General features: G+C 40.9%; 1 protein-coding gene across 1 annotated transcript in view; it reads left to right on the plus strand.

Moving 5' to 3' along the window:
- RASEF (RAS and EF-hand domain containing) overlaps nucleotides 1-17,079 on the plus strand; it is an 83,414-nt gene that overhangs the window by 55,150 nt on the left and 11,185 nt on the right. Inside the window, exons 7-15 of the mRNA XM_007969583.3 lie at nucleotides 618-686; nucleotides 2,323-2,407; nucleotides 3,360-3,448; nucleotides 6,807-7,041; nucleotides 7,346-7,483; nucleotides 7,599-7,746; nucleotides 9,452-9,533; nucleotides 10,775-10,889; nucleotides 14,848-14,967. Coding sequence (XP_007967774.3) covers nucleotides 618-686; nucleotides 2,323-2,407; nucleotides 3,360-3,448; nucleotides 6,807-7,041; nucleotides 7,346-7,483; nucleotides 7,599-7,746; nucleotides 9,452-9,533; nucleotides 10,775-10,889; nucleotides 14,848-14,967 — 1,081 coding nt within the window. The remainder of the gene's footprint in view (nucleotides 1-617; nucleotides 687-2,322; nucleotides 2,408-3,359; nucleotides 3,449-6,806; nucleotides 7,042-7,345; nucleotides 7,484-7,598; nucleotides 7,747-9,451; nucleotides 9,534-10,774; nucleotides 10,890-14,847; nucleotides 14,968-17,079) is intronic.

Raw genomic sequence — 17,079 nt, forward strand, 5'->3', positions numbered from 1 at the left:
AGTTTGGGGAAGAAGCCAGAGCTTCCATCATAAAACAACAGAGGGATTGCCACAGGGTGAGTGTCGCATGAGCTTAGCAAGCCTGGTTCTTTGGGGGTCTCTGTGGTTTAGGTAAGGAGAGGAGGGAGGGCAGGAGTAGGGTGAGACAGGGAAAGAGGAGGAATCACAGTAAAGGAGAAAATAGATGGAGGTGGGATTATATAAGGATGAGCAGGGAAGGTTCAGAGGATTGAAGGCACAGTTTCTGAGACGCCCTAAGGAGAAGGGACTCAGGAGATTCAGCCCTCATGGAGAACAGAGCTGGGTCAGCAAGGGGGGGATGGAGGAGCTGGTGGGTGCTGAGATGGGCTGAGGAGGAGAATCTAGGCTTTTGATGTCGGAGGTGGGGCAGAGCCTCACAGGAGAAAGCACAGGATGTGAGTGTGTTCGTGGAGTAGCAGAAGGAGAGCAGGCCGCTGAGGCTACAGAGGCCCAGAGCAGGAGCACGGGAAAGGTAGAAAACTGTGGCCAAGGACACTCGTCTTTGAAAAAGGTGGAAAAGGGTCTGGGAGGGTAGGTATAGATGAGGCAGGGCTTGACACCTAATTCTCACTCAAACATAAAATATAATTTTACAGGGATCTGGAAATAATCCGAGGATACACAGAAGACCGAAATAGTCTTGAGAGGCAAATTGAAATACTCCAGTAAGTTATCAGATCAAATGTTCATTACGTTTACATTTCACTTATTTTTTTGTTGATAAAAGACATAACACATAGAACGTGAGTTTGCCACGTTCTGAGGACTGCATTTGTGGCTCAGTGTGTGTTTCTTCTGAGGGTGTATACTTGGCATCTCCTCTTAGCTTTCTGATGCTTATAATCCAAAATAAATTATCCAGATGTGGGGAATGGAGTATAAATCTCTAAACATCTTGGGAAGTCAGGGGATATGTCCAGTGTGTCTTTATTATGCGTCTATAAAGAGGAACAGCCCTGAGCACTCAGCTTTCTCTGAGTTCTGTACTGCGAGTTTTTCAGGCTTCTCCTATTAGTGGGGCCACAGGGCTCTGCCTCCACAATTCTTTCTCAGTTTGTTGTGTTTACTTAGAAGCATATTTTTCTTAGTTTTTTTTTTTCCTCTCCCCAAGTAGAGATACACCCACTCTGTCAGCTTTATGACTAGGTTATAGCAGTTCCATCCTCTGAGAGTCTTCCCCACAAAACCTAGCCCTCTCCCTCCCCTTTCTTTCTTTTCCACCCGTGCCGCATTGTCTTCTGGTTTCAGTTCCTGCCAGTGAAGTCAGGTCAGGTTTGACCTTTTTTCTTTCCCACCATTTTTGAATGCTTATTAAATCTCACCTGTGGCAGTTGTAGAGTTCATGTATTTCAGTAATCCTTTGAGTTATTTTATTCATTCATTCATTCAACAGATTTGTCAGTACTTCTTACAGGCCAGGTATGCCAGGAGTAAAGGATAGAGTGGGAAGTGGGTGAAAAATCTCTTTCTCCTTATGGGGCTAGTCTAGGAGAAGAAGAGAGAAATGGATCAATAATTATAGAAATAAATATGAAAGGCCAAACGAGAGAGATGCAGCAAAAGAAAGGTACATGTCCCCTAAGGGGAGCTTTGGCCTATCAAAGAAGGTCAAGGAAGTGTTCCGGAGGAAGTGAGGATTGAGCTAAGATGCGAAGGGTGAACCAGCCTTAAGCTGGGGAAGGTTGGCCACTCTGTGGGGTAGGAGCTGTGGAATCATAGCTGTGCTGTACAAGAGGGTGCTGAAGCTCTGACAGCTTAAATGACTTCTGTTAAGTCATATGGAAATAAAAGCTAGGATTTGAACCCAGATCTGACTGAGATCATCACCCAAGTGTTTACCTGCTACACGACGGTGCCAGGTGGAACAGTGCCAGGCCGTGCATAGAATGCAGGAGCTGCCAGGAGCATGAGGCCAGATACAACACACCGCGTTCATCCCTGACCTCTGACATGTGGGAGCTGGCTGGCCAGGTTCAGGCATTTAGGGAGCTTTCGAAGACCTGCATGAAATCTGTTCAGTCAGTGGGGCTGCCTGAAGGAAGAGTGAGTTCCACAGCTCAGACAGGTGACTCCTGCAAGGCCCTGCGACTTTTAAGGAGAGAGGAGTCATCGATTCAGCTCTTCTACTTTAAGTAATGAATTACCTCAGTTTATGAGGTTTGAAGGGAAGTGGTGGAAAGTTGCTGAAGGTGATAAGCTATTCCACATTCTGAATGTTACAGCTAGAAAAGAAAGTGATGGCAGTGACCCCCCAGTGATACTTTCCCTGTCTCTCTTTCTGCTTGTTTCTTTACTCTGCAGAACAGCTAACCGGAAGCTACATGACAGTAATGATGGCCTTAGAAGTGCCCTTGAAAACAGTTACAGCAAGTTCAACAGATCTTTGGTATGCCACTTAGTTTTTTATCCTGTATTTCATTCTTTCTAGTGGTGGAGTATTTTGGTGTTCACGAAAATAATGTAATTTCTTAAAGGAGAATGTCACATAAGTCCTTATAATAATGAGAAGATCTTTGTGTAAAATAAAACGAGGCAGCATTCTTCCAAATTAAAAAGTATACTACCCCTCTGAAGAAATAAGTGTCTTGATGTTAACCAACTCTTTCTATAGATGTTCTAGGAATCTAGAGATAGGTGTGTAAAATGTAATCTTTGGCCTGAAAGAGTTTATCATGTAGTAGGAAGTTAAGATGTACACAGATAGATAGGAGAATCCCATAGAGGTGAAAATAAAATACTGCCCAGTTGAGAGCTGGGAGAAAGTGCTTCTGTCTGAGGGGTGAGTTTAGACTTGTGAGTATTCTTTATGCCCGTGAGATGCTCAGAATGGGAGCCTTGGATTTCAAACCCTCCTACAGAAATCAGCTTAGCTCATTTGGAATTGTAAGGGCCTCTCCCAGGCTGCCTTTGTCACAAGGCCTCTTATCCCACTTGTGGAAGTCAGCTTCATGTGTGAGATTCCAGGGTCATATGGGGATATGGAGGGGTCAGTCACTAAGCCAAATTATGGTTCAAGAAGAGACACGTTCAAGGAAGTTGGTGGTTCACGGTCCTGGCAATGTGGGGAACCACAGTACTCCTTTATGGAATGTGCAGTAGGGTTTGGACGTAAGATAGGATGAGGAGGAGAGCATACTATAGCAGTCATTTTCGTCGCAATGTTTCCCTTGACTTTTTTGCTCACATTTGCTCAGGTAGTGTAATATAACTTTTAGTTATACTAGAAGTTTGAATAGTGTGATACAGTTTTAAAAAGTGGGTTTGTGTGTGCCTGTGTGTATGTAAAGTGTTTACATGAAAATTACATGAACTAACAAATAATTACTTCTATCTTACAGCGTATAAATAATATCTCACCAGGGAATACCATTTCTAGAAGCAGTCCCAAATTCACTGGTCATTCCCCTCAACCTCTAGGCTATGACAGGTATGTTAACACGTCCTCACTTTTTGTTCGAGTTCGGGATCACAGTTAAAAGAAAAGTAAATTTCCTTGGAGGTGAATTAAAATAATAGAATATATTTTGATCACTAATTTATATTTTCCATGATGTTAAAAGTTTCTAAAACATGAATCATGTAAAAATTAAAAGTGTTTCAGAGAGCAAAGTTATTTCCTGAAGATGTTATGAGTTGTTTTTTTATATACTCACCATTACCTCATCTCTAATCATGTCTTGTTTCTTAGACTCAATAAGAGATGTTTCAGGGGTGCAAGTAGAATTATGGTATATGATGCTGCAGTATTTCTGGTGTATAATGTTGAAACTATTGGCATGATCTGTAAATATTTAATAGCTCAGCATAATATTATGTGAGCTATGTTGCAGAAAAGGGAAACTTTCAAAGCAAATATAAATATGGCTAGTAGATCCTTATAAAATAGCTACTGTATTGAAGGAGTCGCAGAGGCTTACCAAAAGTTAGAATTTAGCCCTGCATTTAAGCAAATGAACTGAAATATTAGGCCTTTTATTACGTGAGACCTAGTAATCACTTAGAGATTACACGAGTGTATGTGTATGTTTATACACATATGTCCAGTGTTGCTAGTTAAAAGTTAATTTTCTAATATGTCAAAAATTTGAAATTGGAAGTGAAAGCATAAACATAAAGTTTCCAATTCTCTATATCTTTGTGACTTTTAGCTTCATGTTTATCCCCTTTTCATTGGGGTACTTTTGGTAACAAAAATAAGGTACCTAACATCCTGGTGTTAGAAATAGTCAGGTTGCCATTTAGGAAGACCTGTTACGAAGGCTTATTGGTGACCACTTCCAAGAAAATTCTATCAGGTTTAAGTTGTTTCTACTGTTTACTGATTTGCTCAATAAAAAAAATCTAATGGCTTGATTTATAGATAGCTGATTATTCTGTTATTGAGAAATAATAGATTTTTTTAAAATGTGTAGGTGTGATGTCATTTTTGACTAATATTTAAAATGATTCTAAGCAATTTGGGGGGAAAGCTATACAACTGAAAAGGATTTCAGAAATTTCCCTGTGATTCATTTTGAAAAGATTAGACATCATGAAAGGCTCATAAGAACTGGAGTAGAGCTCATCAACAAAATATTCTATGGGACAAAGTCATCGCGTCCCCAGCATGTTTGAGTGATGTAGCACTCATGTGCCTACTTCCTTGAGCTGTGATGAGAGACCACCATAGCCTCAACACCATGCCCTTTCTGGGTGTGTGTGTGTGTGGGGGGTGATTATTTTGATATAAGAAGTTAACATTTTATTTTCTTTTTGATGCTCATATAAAAATGTAATAAAAGCATGTACATCAAATTAGATGTACAATAAAATTATATTGTTTTTATAGCTTTATTTGGTTTTATCTTTAAAATTTATGTTGGCTTTGTTTTTTGCAAGAACTCTAACAAAAATTTAATTTGTTTTGTAATTTTACGTAGTTAATTATAATGAAAATATTGAAGGGCGGCAAGATGGTTGACTTTGAAAAGGATATGCCGTTCAATTGAGTTTGAGAAAGTTTGACCTGTACCTGTGTTTTTATTTTTATTATTTTTACTTTGAAAAGTTTTTCAACTTTTATTTTAGATTCGGGGGTACATGCACAGATTCGTTATATGGGTATATTACATAATGCTGAGTGTGCCTATATTTTCAATTTAGAGTCTAGATGTTTATTCAGGTGAATTCTTAATTTGGGACTTCATGTTTTCTTTGCTCCTTGTCAAAATACAAGTGGGCTTAAAATAAATCATAACCAGTAGTGAAGACATGGAGCTGAAGTAGTTTGTAGTAGATTATAACTAGAATGGTTTTCTTATGTACTTTACAGATGGACCTAAAATCAGTTTCAGAAGGAGAGTTTTATAAATAATGCAATAATATGTTAGCAATATATTTTCAGTGTTATTGTTAATAATACATATTAACAATAAATATTAAAATATATTAATGTATTTTATTATTGCTATTAACAATATATTAACACACACTCACATGCACACATGCACACACCTAGCTAGCTGCATAGATTGAAATATGATATAAAATTCTTGACTCAGAATAAAGACTTTATAATTAAGCAGTATTGAGAGAGAGAAAGTTAACTCATCTTTTTAGTTAATTTTAAACATTTGCTAATGGCATAAAAATACTTTTGACTTCTCAGATTTACATGGCTCATACTTAATTATATTAAGCTCACCTCTCATCTAAGCATGTCTACTTCTTGTTTCTCATATCTGAAGACCTATGTATTGTGCTTATTCTCCCTTTCCAGTGATTCATGTAAGCATATTGGTAGGATGGTGCCCATGGTGTGTAGTGGGTGGTAAATAAGTCATAACCATCATTGGTAAACTTAGATTCTTATGGAAATCAAATGGAAAAGCAAAAGTAAACAGGGATGTATTCAGTTTCTTTTGATTCTCTTGTTCGATATGAATTTCTCCCTCACTTATAACATCTCCAGAGTTTCACTAATGTTAAGATCTATATAAGTCAGGAGTTCGAGCCTTTACCCTCCCTATGAAACATCTCCCAGAAGGGTGTTTCCAGACGCTGTGTCAACATTTAGTGGCAGAAAACTTATGTGTCAAATCATACATTCCAGCAATGTTTCTAATTGCTTATCATTTTCATCAGATGTTTCTAATTGCCTATCATTTTTTGCCGTGTTGATTAGAAATATAACACCCAGAAAAGCTTATCTTATTTTGTCTTGTGCAACCTGAGAGGATGTGATCTTCTTCATGTATCAGCTCTTCAAGTATTTGAAGAGAGAAACCGTTAAGGGTTAAGTTGAGTACACCGAATCTTATTTTTCAGATCTGAGGGTCTTGAGTCTGACATTGTGGTTGCCTTTTCCATTTGGGCTCTCAGCAGCCCTTTTAAGTACAGATGTTATCCAGAAATGGACACAGTGTTCAGAATATAGTCTGACCACCTTAGAGTAAAAAGGCTCATATGTTCTGCATACATTTTTATAAATACAACTTGAGATTGTGTTTATGTCTTAGGTACCCTCATTCTTTTTGTATCAGGAAATAACATGATTTTTTAAATGGCCTTGTTTGTTGAGTGTTTGATGTAAGGGTCTTTATCTTAACTGATTGCTGCATAGAATGAACGGATGCTGCTTTGAGCATTTTATGTCCCCTAATACCTAATCATGAAATACACTGCGGCTCTTAGCAAAAGTGAGAACATCGGCCTACTTGATTCCATCTAATAGCATGTGGTCTATTGCCTGTACGTTCTTGAGCATCCCCAGCCCTCGGTAAATTGGTCTTCCCCTTTATTACCAGGTCATCCCGCTCTTCCTATGTGGACGAGGACTGTGACTCCCTGGCCCTCTGTGATCCTCTGCAGAGGACAAATTGTGAAGTTGACAGCCTGCCTGAAAGCTGCTTCGACAGCGGCTTGTCTACCTTGAGAGATCCCAATGAGTATGACTCAGAAGTGGAATACAAGCACCAGAGGGGATTTCAGAGGTCACACGGGGTGCAGGAGAGCTTTGGAGGTGATGCTTCAGACACAGATGTAAGCCCTAGAAACCACTGCTCTCCTAGGCCTTCTACGTGATTGAAATCTGTCACCTTATTTACCTTCTATCTGTTATGGGAATCTGTTTTAAAGGTCACAAACATAAAGCATAGTTAATAAAATACTTTTTTCTCCACAGAGTTAGGGAGAAATTCTCATAGATTGCCATTCACTGTCACTCTATTCCTGAATATTAATAGCATTGACTGTTGATTTAGTTGCATAGTTTTCTTCTTTTTAATCCATCATATATACATTTTAGGCTTTGTTTCTTAACTGCTGACATTTTTTTAAAAAATAGGTTCCTGACATAAGGGATGAAGAGACATTTGGTTTGGAAGATGTGGCTTCCATCTCAGACTGGAAGCCCCAAGGAACTGTTAGTGAAGGCAGCATTGTTAGTTCATCAAGAAAGCCCATCTCAGCACTCTCCCCCCAGGTAGGTGTCTCTGAGACACTCCTGTTCATGAACACTGCTTCTTTTCTGTGCAGTGTTACTTATTAGGATGAAAACTGGCAATACCTTTATCATTCACTGTGGCTTTTCCCCCCAGACAGACCTGGTAGATGACAACGCTAAATCTTTTAGCTCACAGAAGGCTTACAAGATTGTGCTTGCTGGGGATGCTGCAGTGGGGAAGTCTAGTTTCCTCATGAGACTTTGCAAGAATGAATTTCGAGAAAATATAAGCGCCACCCTGGGTATGGCTCCTATTTTGGTTGATAATGGGAAAATGATCTTCCTTAGCTCGATTTTCTCGTCTTCAGGGATTACATACACAGATACTCAGTTAAACAGTTTTCTCTTTCTCTGTGTATGTGCACGTATGTAGGTGTGTGTGTGTGTGTGTGTGTGTGTGTGTGTGTGTGTCTCCTAGTCTATGGAAAGGTCCTTCTTGTTTTGGCCAAGGCCTGCTTTTAGGAAAGGAAGACTAAAAGGACAGAGATATCTGGCTGGGTGCGGTGGCTTATGCCTCGGCACTTTGGGAGGCCGAGCCAGGCGGATCACTTGAGGTCAGGAGTTCAAGACCAGCCTGGCCAACATGGCGAAAGCCCATCTCTACCACAAATACAAAAACTAGCCAGGCATGGTGGTGGGTGCTGGTTGTCCCAGCAACTCGGGAGGCTGGAGAGTCGCTTGAACCTGGGAGGCGGAGGTTGCAGTGAGCCGAGATCGCACCACTGCACTTCAGCCTGGGTGACAGAGTGAGACCCTGCCACAAAAAAAAAAAAAAAAAAAAAAAAAAAAAAAAAAGATACCTGCTTAGCCAATCAGATGAATCAAATCAAATTTAGAGCCTGAGATATCAGATTCATTTATTTGGCATGGATTTCCTGAGTCTCACTAAAAGCAAGATGCTGTTGTAGGTGCAAAGGATACATAGTGAAGAAGGTTGACAATCCCAGCCTGCACTGCACTTACGTCCCAATGGAGGGAAAGGGTACAAAAAAGAGGTTTAGGGAGTGGTGCAGTTTTACACATGTGGCCAGGAAAACCCTTTCTGCTAAGGTATCATTTGATGTTAACAGAGTGAAAATATGGATTGCCACTTTGTCATTATGGTCAAAACCATAGCCAGATATATGCTCCGTTCTCCACCTTCACAACAGAACAGTAGAACAAGTAGTATCCTGATTTCCCAAATGTGCATAATAATCAGTAAAAGGAGCTGAAGATATGCAAATTGTCATTTATTTTTCTTCTTCGTCTAAAGAATTCTTATTTTGATCATCCGAAATGTTAGAACAGTCCTCTTCACAATGGGTGTCTTTGTAAATTTACGGTTCTCTGATACACTGTTCAGGATGACAAAGCTGAAAGTTTACTTCAATTTGATTCATAGAAAGACTACATACAGTATTTGGTTCAGTTGTCAGAGACCATGATGCATGTAAGTGTGTGTGTGCTCTAACGTGTGTATATATACACACACATGTGTATACATGTTTAGATATACATACATTTATACACATATACCTACATATACACATACATGCATATACACAAAATATGTGTCTGCACCTACACATATACATACACATATACACCTGCACATTCACGCATGCCCACTCATACACACATGTACACACACCCACACACACACACACACAAATATGACTGAGTTCATCCAGTCATCAGGGAAAATAAAACATAGATTTTTTTCCCTTGGCTCATAAATTAAATCATTCCCCAAGTCAGCCAACCTGCAGATGGTGCCTCTGCACACACGTGTGGTCTGACTTGCCATTCCTATTTGAAGGTCACTCTCCTTAAAGGTCATGTTAATTCCTCCCTCCCTGGCTGAGCTGTGGCTTATTGGCTTTTGCCTCATCTAAAGAGGGCTTGAAAGTAAAAAGCCAATGGAATTATTGACATCATGCTCTCCACTCTCATGTTCCTTTTCAGGAGTTGATTTCCAAATGAAAACCCTCATTGTGGATGGAGAACGGACAGTTCTGCAGCTCTGGGACACAGCTGGTCAGGAAAGGCAAGTGCTTTCCGCAGCACTGTGGGCTCTCCTGGGTTTGCACTAACAAGCCTTGTAGGCCACTTGATGTTCTTCATACTCAAAATTCTATAATTATAACATAATTTATAATTATATGTATAATTACATGTGTAATTATAAAGTGTATTATAACTGTAAAATGCTTATCTTTTCGCACATCTCCTCCTCCTTCATTTACCTATGACTGCTGTGAGAAGAGGATCTTTAAGCTTCTTTTGAGCCGATGTTCAGTTGAGACAGAGAGTGTCCTTTGCTAACAAGAGAGGCAGCACTTTTGAGTGCAGTGACAGCCTGAGGAGCTCCCTGGCTGTAGAACAATAAATGATGGAGAAGAGAACCAGTCAGCTCCCCTTGATTAAGGGCAGAGGCACAAACCAGATAGCGGACTCGCATCTCGTGGTGGCAACTTACCTTGCATTCCTCACCGATAAGCAGAGCATGCAGCACCGATTTTAATCTTGTCTGACTCCTTGGGAACAAAATCATTCAGTTGTTCAACCCATAAGTATGGGATGCCTGCCTCTGTACCAGGCATTATTCAGCATGCTAAGATTCAGTGGTGAACAGACAGGCACGAATACCTGCCCCCATGGCACTCATATTCTCTAGCAGAGTGGGAATTTCAACATTTAAACAATATCTGTGGTTGACATGATTGTATTTTTAAAGTACTTATGAAATATTGCACTGGGTTTCGAGTTAGGGCATGTGTGTTGAGGTGTGCTCTTCCCACGGCAAATCCCCTGACCCCCATGTGTGTAAAGCCCTGGTATGTTACGGCATTCCACAGGGGTAGTTCCTCCACCCACCCACCTACAACACTTCCTGACCAGCAGCAAAAATCAGTATTCTCTAGTTTGTACCTCCGTCCAGCCTCCTCTGTCCCACATGTGGCTTCTGGTAGCTTGTTGCTGAGGTTGAAATTTTTGGGAACTGTGCCCTCAGCCTTGCCCTGGTTATGCTCTGGGGATTGTAGACATTGTTGGGGTTGTTTGGTAGGGAGAAGGATTGGATTTTCTAAGTCGGTCACCCAGACTCTCATCCTGTTACCTTTCATTGGGTCATTCGAGACCTTTGAAATGGCTATTTCTCAGTCGTATATTGCAGTGAGAGTCTTCTCAATTTGGGGTTGATTTTAGAAGATGAGAAAAAATGAGCATAAAAGAGAAGACGAATGAGGCAACACAAACTGACTGATGATGCGGTTTTCTCTTTCTCAGATTCAGAAGTATTGCCAAGTCTTACTTCAGAAAGGCAGATGGCGTTTTGCTGCTGTATGATGTTACGTGTGAGAAAAGCTTTCTCAATATACGAGAATGGGTAGATATGATTGAGGTAAGAAATCACGATGGAGAAACAGAAAATTACATGAGGAAGTTTTAGGCCATCTTGGAAAATGCTGTTGCTCTTCTTTGTCGGAATGAACTTGATTAGGAACCGTTGATCCAAGCCATCAGGAAGAACTGGATGCTACAGGCAGAACTGGCAGCATTCATCTCTTCCTCAGGATGTGGGCACGTTTCCCTGAAGCCAAGGACACTAATGAAGGAAGTTTTGGGGAATAAAACTTCTAGGTTTTCTTATAGATAAAATCAGAATCCCATTGTAAGCAAGTAAAACTCCAGATCGCCTAGGAAGAAGCTATTACAAACAAGGAGATGGTGTGGTTGGGTGTGTAGTGTAGTTGAGGGCATGTAGGGGCGTCCATGGGCATGGGAAGTACAGGTGAAACACCACCTGGATATGAGTGTGTGTCAAGGTTCAGATTGTATGGGAGCTCTCTTCTCTTCTCAGCCTTATTCAGGTAGTGATTTGGGATCTTTAGATGTCTCAGGGTACTACCGAAATACCAACTGGTATTTTAAATATGAGCGTAGCTTCTGTGCTTTCTGTGGTTAAGTAAGATGATGTCTTTCACCTGAGGAATGTTTCTGTCCTCTGTTTTCATGGTAAATAATTTTGAAAAGTAGGAAATGATTTTGACCCCATTTAGCATGCTGCCAGCAGTTATTAACATAACACTACAGTTCAAGCTATGGTTCAGCATGCTCTCTTGAAAAATAAAAGTAGCGGCTAATACAACTTTTCAAGTAAGTATATTATCTATAATTTAAGCAGGCATCAAATTGCAGTAGTGGCTGAACAGAGGACTGGTTGCTGTCTGATCTCAATTTAGCTTCTGGCATTATTGTTCACTTTCTAACTAAAGTAGTAATGTGAGAAATGACGGATTGCAATTGGCAGTCAGACTTGAACAGTGATAAATAAATATGCACTGTGTTCTACCAACTTATCATGACTTAAAATGATTGTAAACACAGTGAAAGTGTGTTTACATTTATGTAACATTTTTACTTCACAAAATTTCCCGTGTTATAGTCATCTCTCTAGCATCTGAGAAATGAAATAAAAAACATTATCCTAATATTTTGTGAGAAAGTTGAAGCATAGAAAGCATAGGTAGCACTTACTTATTTAGTGGTTAGGAATAGAAGAGGGGCTCACACCAAACCTCCTGATTCAGCAGTGGTTGTCGTTTTGATAAAGCACCAGCGTGAGCAGAAGATTACTTGAAGAAGCCTCTGACATCAAGAAGGAATCCCAAGGCCTGTAATTCCAGCACTTTGGGTAGTCAAGGCAGGCAGATGGTTTGAGCCCAGGAGTTCAAGACCAACCTGGGCAACATAGTGAGACCCCATCTGTACAAAAAATACAAATATTACCTGGGTATGTTAGTGTGGACCTCTAGTCCCAGCTACTTGGGAGGCTGAGGTGGGAGGATCACATGAGCCCTGGGAGGTCAAGGCTGCAGTGAGCCATGATTGTGCACTGTACTCCAGCCTGAGTGACAGAGCGAGACCCCCATCTCAAATATAAAGGAATCCTAAGGTGTAATTAGAGCATAGAGGAGCGGTAGCTACGCAAATGAACAAATGGAGATCCCTGGGATAGAGCAGTAAGTCCAGCGAATAACAGATAACCCTAACTCATCTATACTAGTGTTTATAAAATCCACAGCAAAATTGTTTTATCGTTGACATTTTGGATTAGTCTTTATTTAAAATCTTTGGGTTATGCTGAAGAAAAGGAGGCACAAAAGCCTAGAACAGCCACAGCGAAATAACCCTTATGTCGAGTGGCGCACTGCCATAATTTGCAAAGCACCTTCACGAGCTAAGACATCTTTTCTGCCATTGGTATCACCTTTTCGTAGGGTCTGAAAAGGAAGAAAACTATAGAAGAGATGAATTCTTAAATTTGTTCTGGATGAAAAATTAGATACTACTAATGGCGTTGTACTTTCACCTTAGAAAAAGAATGGGCACAGCGAAGTTTCTCCATGACTTACTCTTTCTAATTTGAGGAAATCCTACAGGGACAGTTTGTATGGCTACTGTAAATATGGGTAGAAATGAGTGGTGTGATCACCTGGATAGACCAGAGGATTGAGAAGCAGTAGACTGTCAGCGGTGAACAGACCCTCTTCATTAATAATTGATACACCTCGATGGAAAACTGCTGAGTTAAAAAATCTTGTAATAGAATTATGGATAAAGTAAAATTATAGCCATTTATTTACCTGGCATGAATATTTTATTGATTGAATATTTGGGTAAAAGCTGAATGGAGATACTTGAGATGTCAGATACTTGAGATGTAAGATCTCTTCCCAACATTCAAAAATATTTTTTGACTACCTGGTTCCTGTGTAGCAGTCTAGGTTCTCTGTGTAGCCCTATCCTTATGGAGCTTGTGTTCTAGTAGGGGAGACAGATGAAAAGCAGCAAACATAGATCAGTAAATGAAATGATATGCTAGAAGGTGATAATGTTATAGAAACAAAATGAGAGCAGGTTGAAAGGCCTGACGATGAGGAAGTGGGCTGCTGTTTTCATCAAGGCAGCCTCACTGCGAAGGAGATATTTAAGTTGAGACTTGAAGGAGGTGCCCTTTACCTCTGTGACTTTGAGGCGTCATTTAGATGCCTGGATTCTTGGGCTTACTGAAATGAATATTTGACTAATAACTTTCAAGTGATGCCCCTTGCATCCTGAGATCATCAAAGAAGACAATTAACTAGCACATGAATGAGTGAAACAGCTAATTTTGGAGAAGGCCATTCATTCCCGTCTTTCCTTTGATTTTATTACACTCTGGAGCCTTCTGTCCAAGGAATGTTGCCTGAAGAGAAAGGAAGTCAATTACAATTTCATGTTGCGGCACGTTTTTTGATCCCGCATCAGGAATAGCCCCAAATCCAATAAGTACACAGGTATCTTTAGTCACTGCAAAGAGTAATTTCCACATGTTTTCCTCAGGGCTGCCCCTTCTCTTATTTAGGAACCAGAAACTTGTGTTTCTGTGCTAGTCAGGTTGTCTTGTATTCTCATCATAGCCTGCTGAGGTGGGGTATGCCCTCATTCAGTCCTTCATTTTACAGACAGGGAGACTACAGCAGAAACCTGCGGAGAATTGCCTGATCTCACACAGCCAGTGGGTCCAACTGGTGGAGGGGTGGGTCTCAGACTTGACTCTGCCACACTCTTCTCACATTCTATGAGTTCCACTGTGACTCTGGGACCCTGTGACCATTGCACAGGCTGACATGGGAGCCTTATCTTAGAAACCATTACTTTGAAAGATTGGTCCTTGACTCTTTCTTAGAAAAATGTTGACCTTCAGGACTTTTATATTTTGCTTTTGTTGTAAACCAGAGAGCAGTGAGTGTGGAACTTCCAGACTGCCTTTTTGTTTCATTATAGCTGAAGAATTACTGTGTGTTTTATGACTATAATAATGAACTTGACTTGTGATCACTAGTGTTTGAAGTAACAATTGTAGAAAATTATGTGGGCACCACAGCCAAATATGATTCTATGGTCATGCCTTTTGAGTTGATATTGACTTGTTGTGCTCTGTGTGCTAGAGATAAGAACTTAACAGATATGTGTTTCCTTTGCCGTAAAACTGATTAATCCCAGTGCCTTTTAGCCTTTTCATTAACCTAAGGATGGGGCATTGTGTAGAGGCAAGGGTTATGGAGTTAGTTTGGACCCAGGCCCTGACCCTTATACCTTCTTATTTAATGTCTCTGAATTTCAGTTTTCTCTTCTATAAATGGGAAAATGTTTGACTGTTTTTAGAGATGCGTTGGGGTTTAAAGATATCCTCTATATAGGATTTGGCACAAAGGGGGCAAAGGGAAAATGGCAATTGCTGTTGCTGTTGTTCTGTGGTCAGCGTAATGTGTCCAGTGTTTCATGTGTGCCCCACTTTTCTTTCTTCCTGGTAGGATGCAGCCCATGAGACTGTTCCCATCATGTTGGTAGGAAACAAGGCTGACGTTCGTGACACTGCTGCTGCAGAGGGACAAAAATGTGTCCCAGGGCACTTTGGAGAGAAACTGGCCATGGTAAGAGTGAGGAAGCCTCAGAGTTGGAAGAGAACATAGGGGTTTGATGGCTTTGAAGTCAGTGACCTTTCACTTTTGTCTACCTTTGCTTGAGAGGTCCTTTGACAAACCTCCCCCATCTCAGGCATCTGTCCTTACCACAGGCAGAACTGCCATGACTCCCACCTCTTTTATGCCAAGGATTAAGTCCCTTGGGAAAGTAAAACAATCGCATAATCATTTTCTCCCATTGAGTATCGTTGACAAAAAGGAACCTAAATAATCCCATCATCTTCCTCCTCCCTCTCACCTGGTTCCTAGAAACCTTCTCTAGTCCTGGAATCCAAGTAAAGGAAGAAAATGGTGTCCTGTTTTGAAAAGATGGCTTCGGTTTCAGAGGGTTATAATGCCAAAGGTAGAAGATGGTACAGTGTCTCACCTGTGTGGAAGGGAATTGGAAGACTTCTTCTCTGAGATTTGTGTCTAGTTGATACGAAAAATCACTCCCATATACAAATGCATACACATTTTGGGGTATGCATTTGTATACAGGAATAAACTCATTCCTATTCAGATTGTTGTCATGGACAGTGTTTATTCTCCCGTCAGTGTCATCTGTCATCATGTCAGAATGCTACCTGGCTCTCTTCTGACCTGTCTTACCCATACAAGTACTTAGATGCACTTTGGGGCAAATCAGTTCATATTGCAGCAGTCTGATTTGATGTTGATAGTGTTGTCTGTCGTCAGCACCAGGAAAGAACTACTCTGTAGCATATGTATGTGAACTTCAAAAGGAAGTTTCAGTTTTAATATTTTAAGCTGGAATAATTGTTCTTGTTTTAAAATTTAGAACTGCACACCAAATGTGATAAGTGTCAAAACTAGGCAATGAAATGCAGAAGAGATTCATTCAATCCGTATTTATTGGTATCCACCATGTAAAAAAACACTTCATTATGTGTGGGCCAAGAGCAGAGAACACAGTGAACAGTCCTTGCCCTCGTATTGTTTACTATCTGAGGGAGACGGATGTTAAGCTCATGAAATCCACATGCTAGACACAGTCCCACACAGCCACTTTGAGATCTAGTTCTTCTTGGCTGCCTGCCAGCTTTATTCCCTCTCCACGATTTCCCAGAGTTCCCAAAGTTTGCTTCTTCATGCATCGTGTGACCTCCATAGTCCCGCATCCTCAAAGGCAGTCTCTGTTTCATCCCATATCGCCCTGGATGTAGAGGTCAACACCAGCACTGACGGTTTCTACCAGAAATGCATTTGCTTTGTGGTGTTTGCAGATTTTCTATGGATTTGTGGGCTCATGGGTAAAGTTCCCATTGTGGCGTTTTTCCCCATTTCCTGGCTTTTCTTATTCTTTCTGTTCTAGAGCAAGTGTCACCTCCTTCCCGTGTTCCACACAGGACTGTTTAACCCACACCCAGGCCCACAACACTTAGTTCTCCTTTATTAAGAGAAAACGTCTCCAGCTGGTCAGACAAAGATACACAAAAATAACTTGAGCAATTATAATTGTGGCAGTTGCTGTGCAGGAGGATCAGAGAGTGCTTGGAAAGTTTACGATGGGAAGTCCTAATACAGACTTTTCAGGGTTAGGAACGACTGAATCTTAACTTCAAGGCAGCATTCCCTAAAAATCCCAAAAGTAGGTTAGGTGTCGGACTGGTGGAGGGTGGAGGGAACCTAGGTGATGGGAAGAGCAGGTGCAAAGGTCCCGAGGTGCAAAGGCTTTGCGGACACTGGAGAATTGGAGGAAGGCAGAGGAAACTGCAGCTCTGTGAGTGAGGGGGGATGAGTGAGGTGGAAGGTGAAGCTCGGAGCTTGCCTGGGGGGCCATGTGAAGCTGGGCCTCATTGGCCATGGAAAAGCATTTGTACATTATCTAAAGAGGAACAGGAGGCATTGAAAGATTTGAAGCAGGAGAGTGACATGATATCATATGCACTATGGCTGGGAGGTTGCGTAATAGAAGACTAGAGCGTATCCTTTGGTTTCAGCAAACATGGAGGCTGCTGGAGCCAGAAAGGAAAAGTTAGCGGGAGGGAGGGTGTGTTAGCTGCTGGCCAAGAGGAAACAGACTCTTGATGGACATTTAAATCCTGAGTGGTTATCTTG

This window comes from Chlorocebus sabaeus, chromosome 12 (assembly GCF_047675955.1).
Source record: "Chlorocebus sabaeus isolate Y175 chromosome 12, mChlSab1.0.hap1, whole genome shotgun sequence".
NCBI classification, from domain to species: Eukaryota; Metazoa; Chordata; class Mammalia; order Primates; family Cercopithecidae; genus Chlorocebus; species Chlorocebus sabaeus.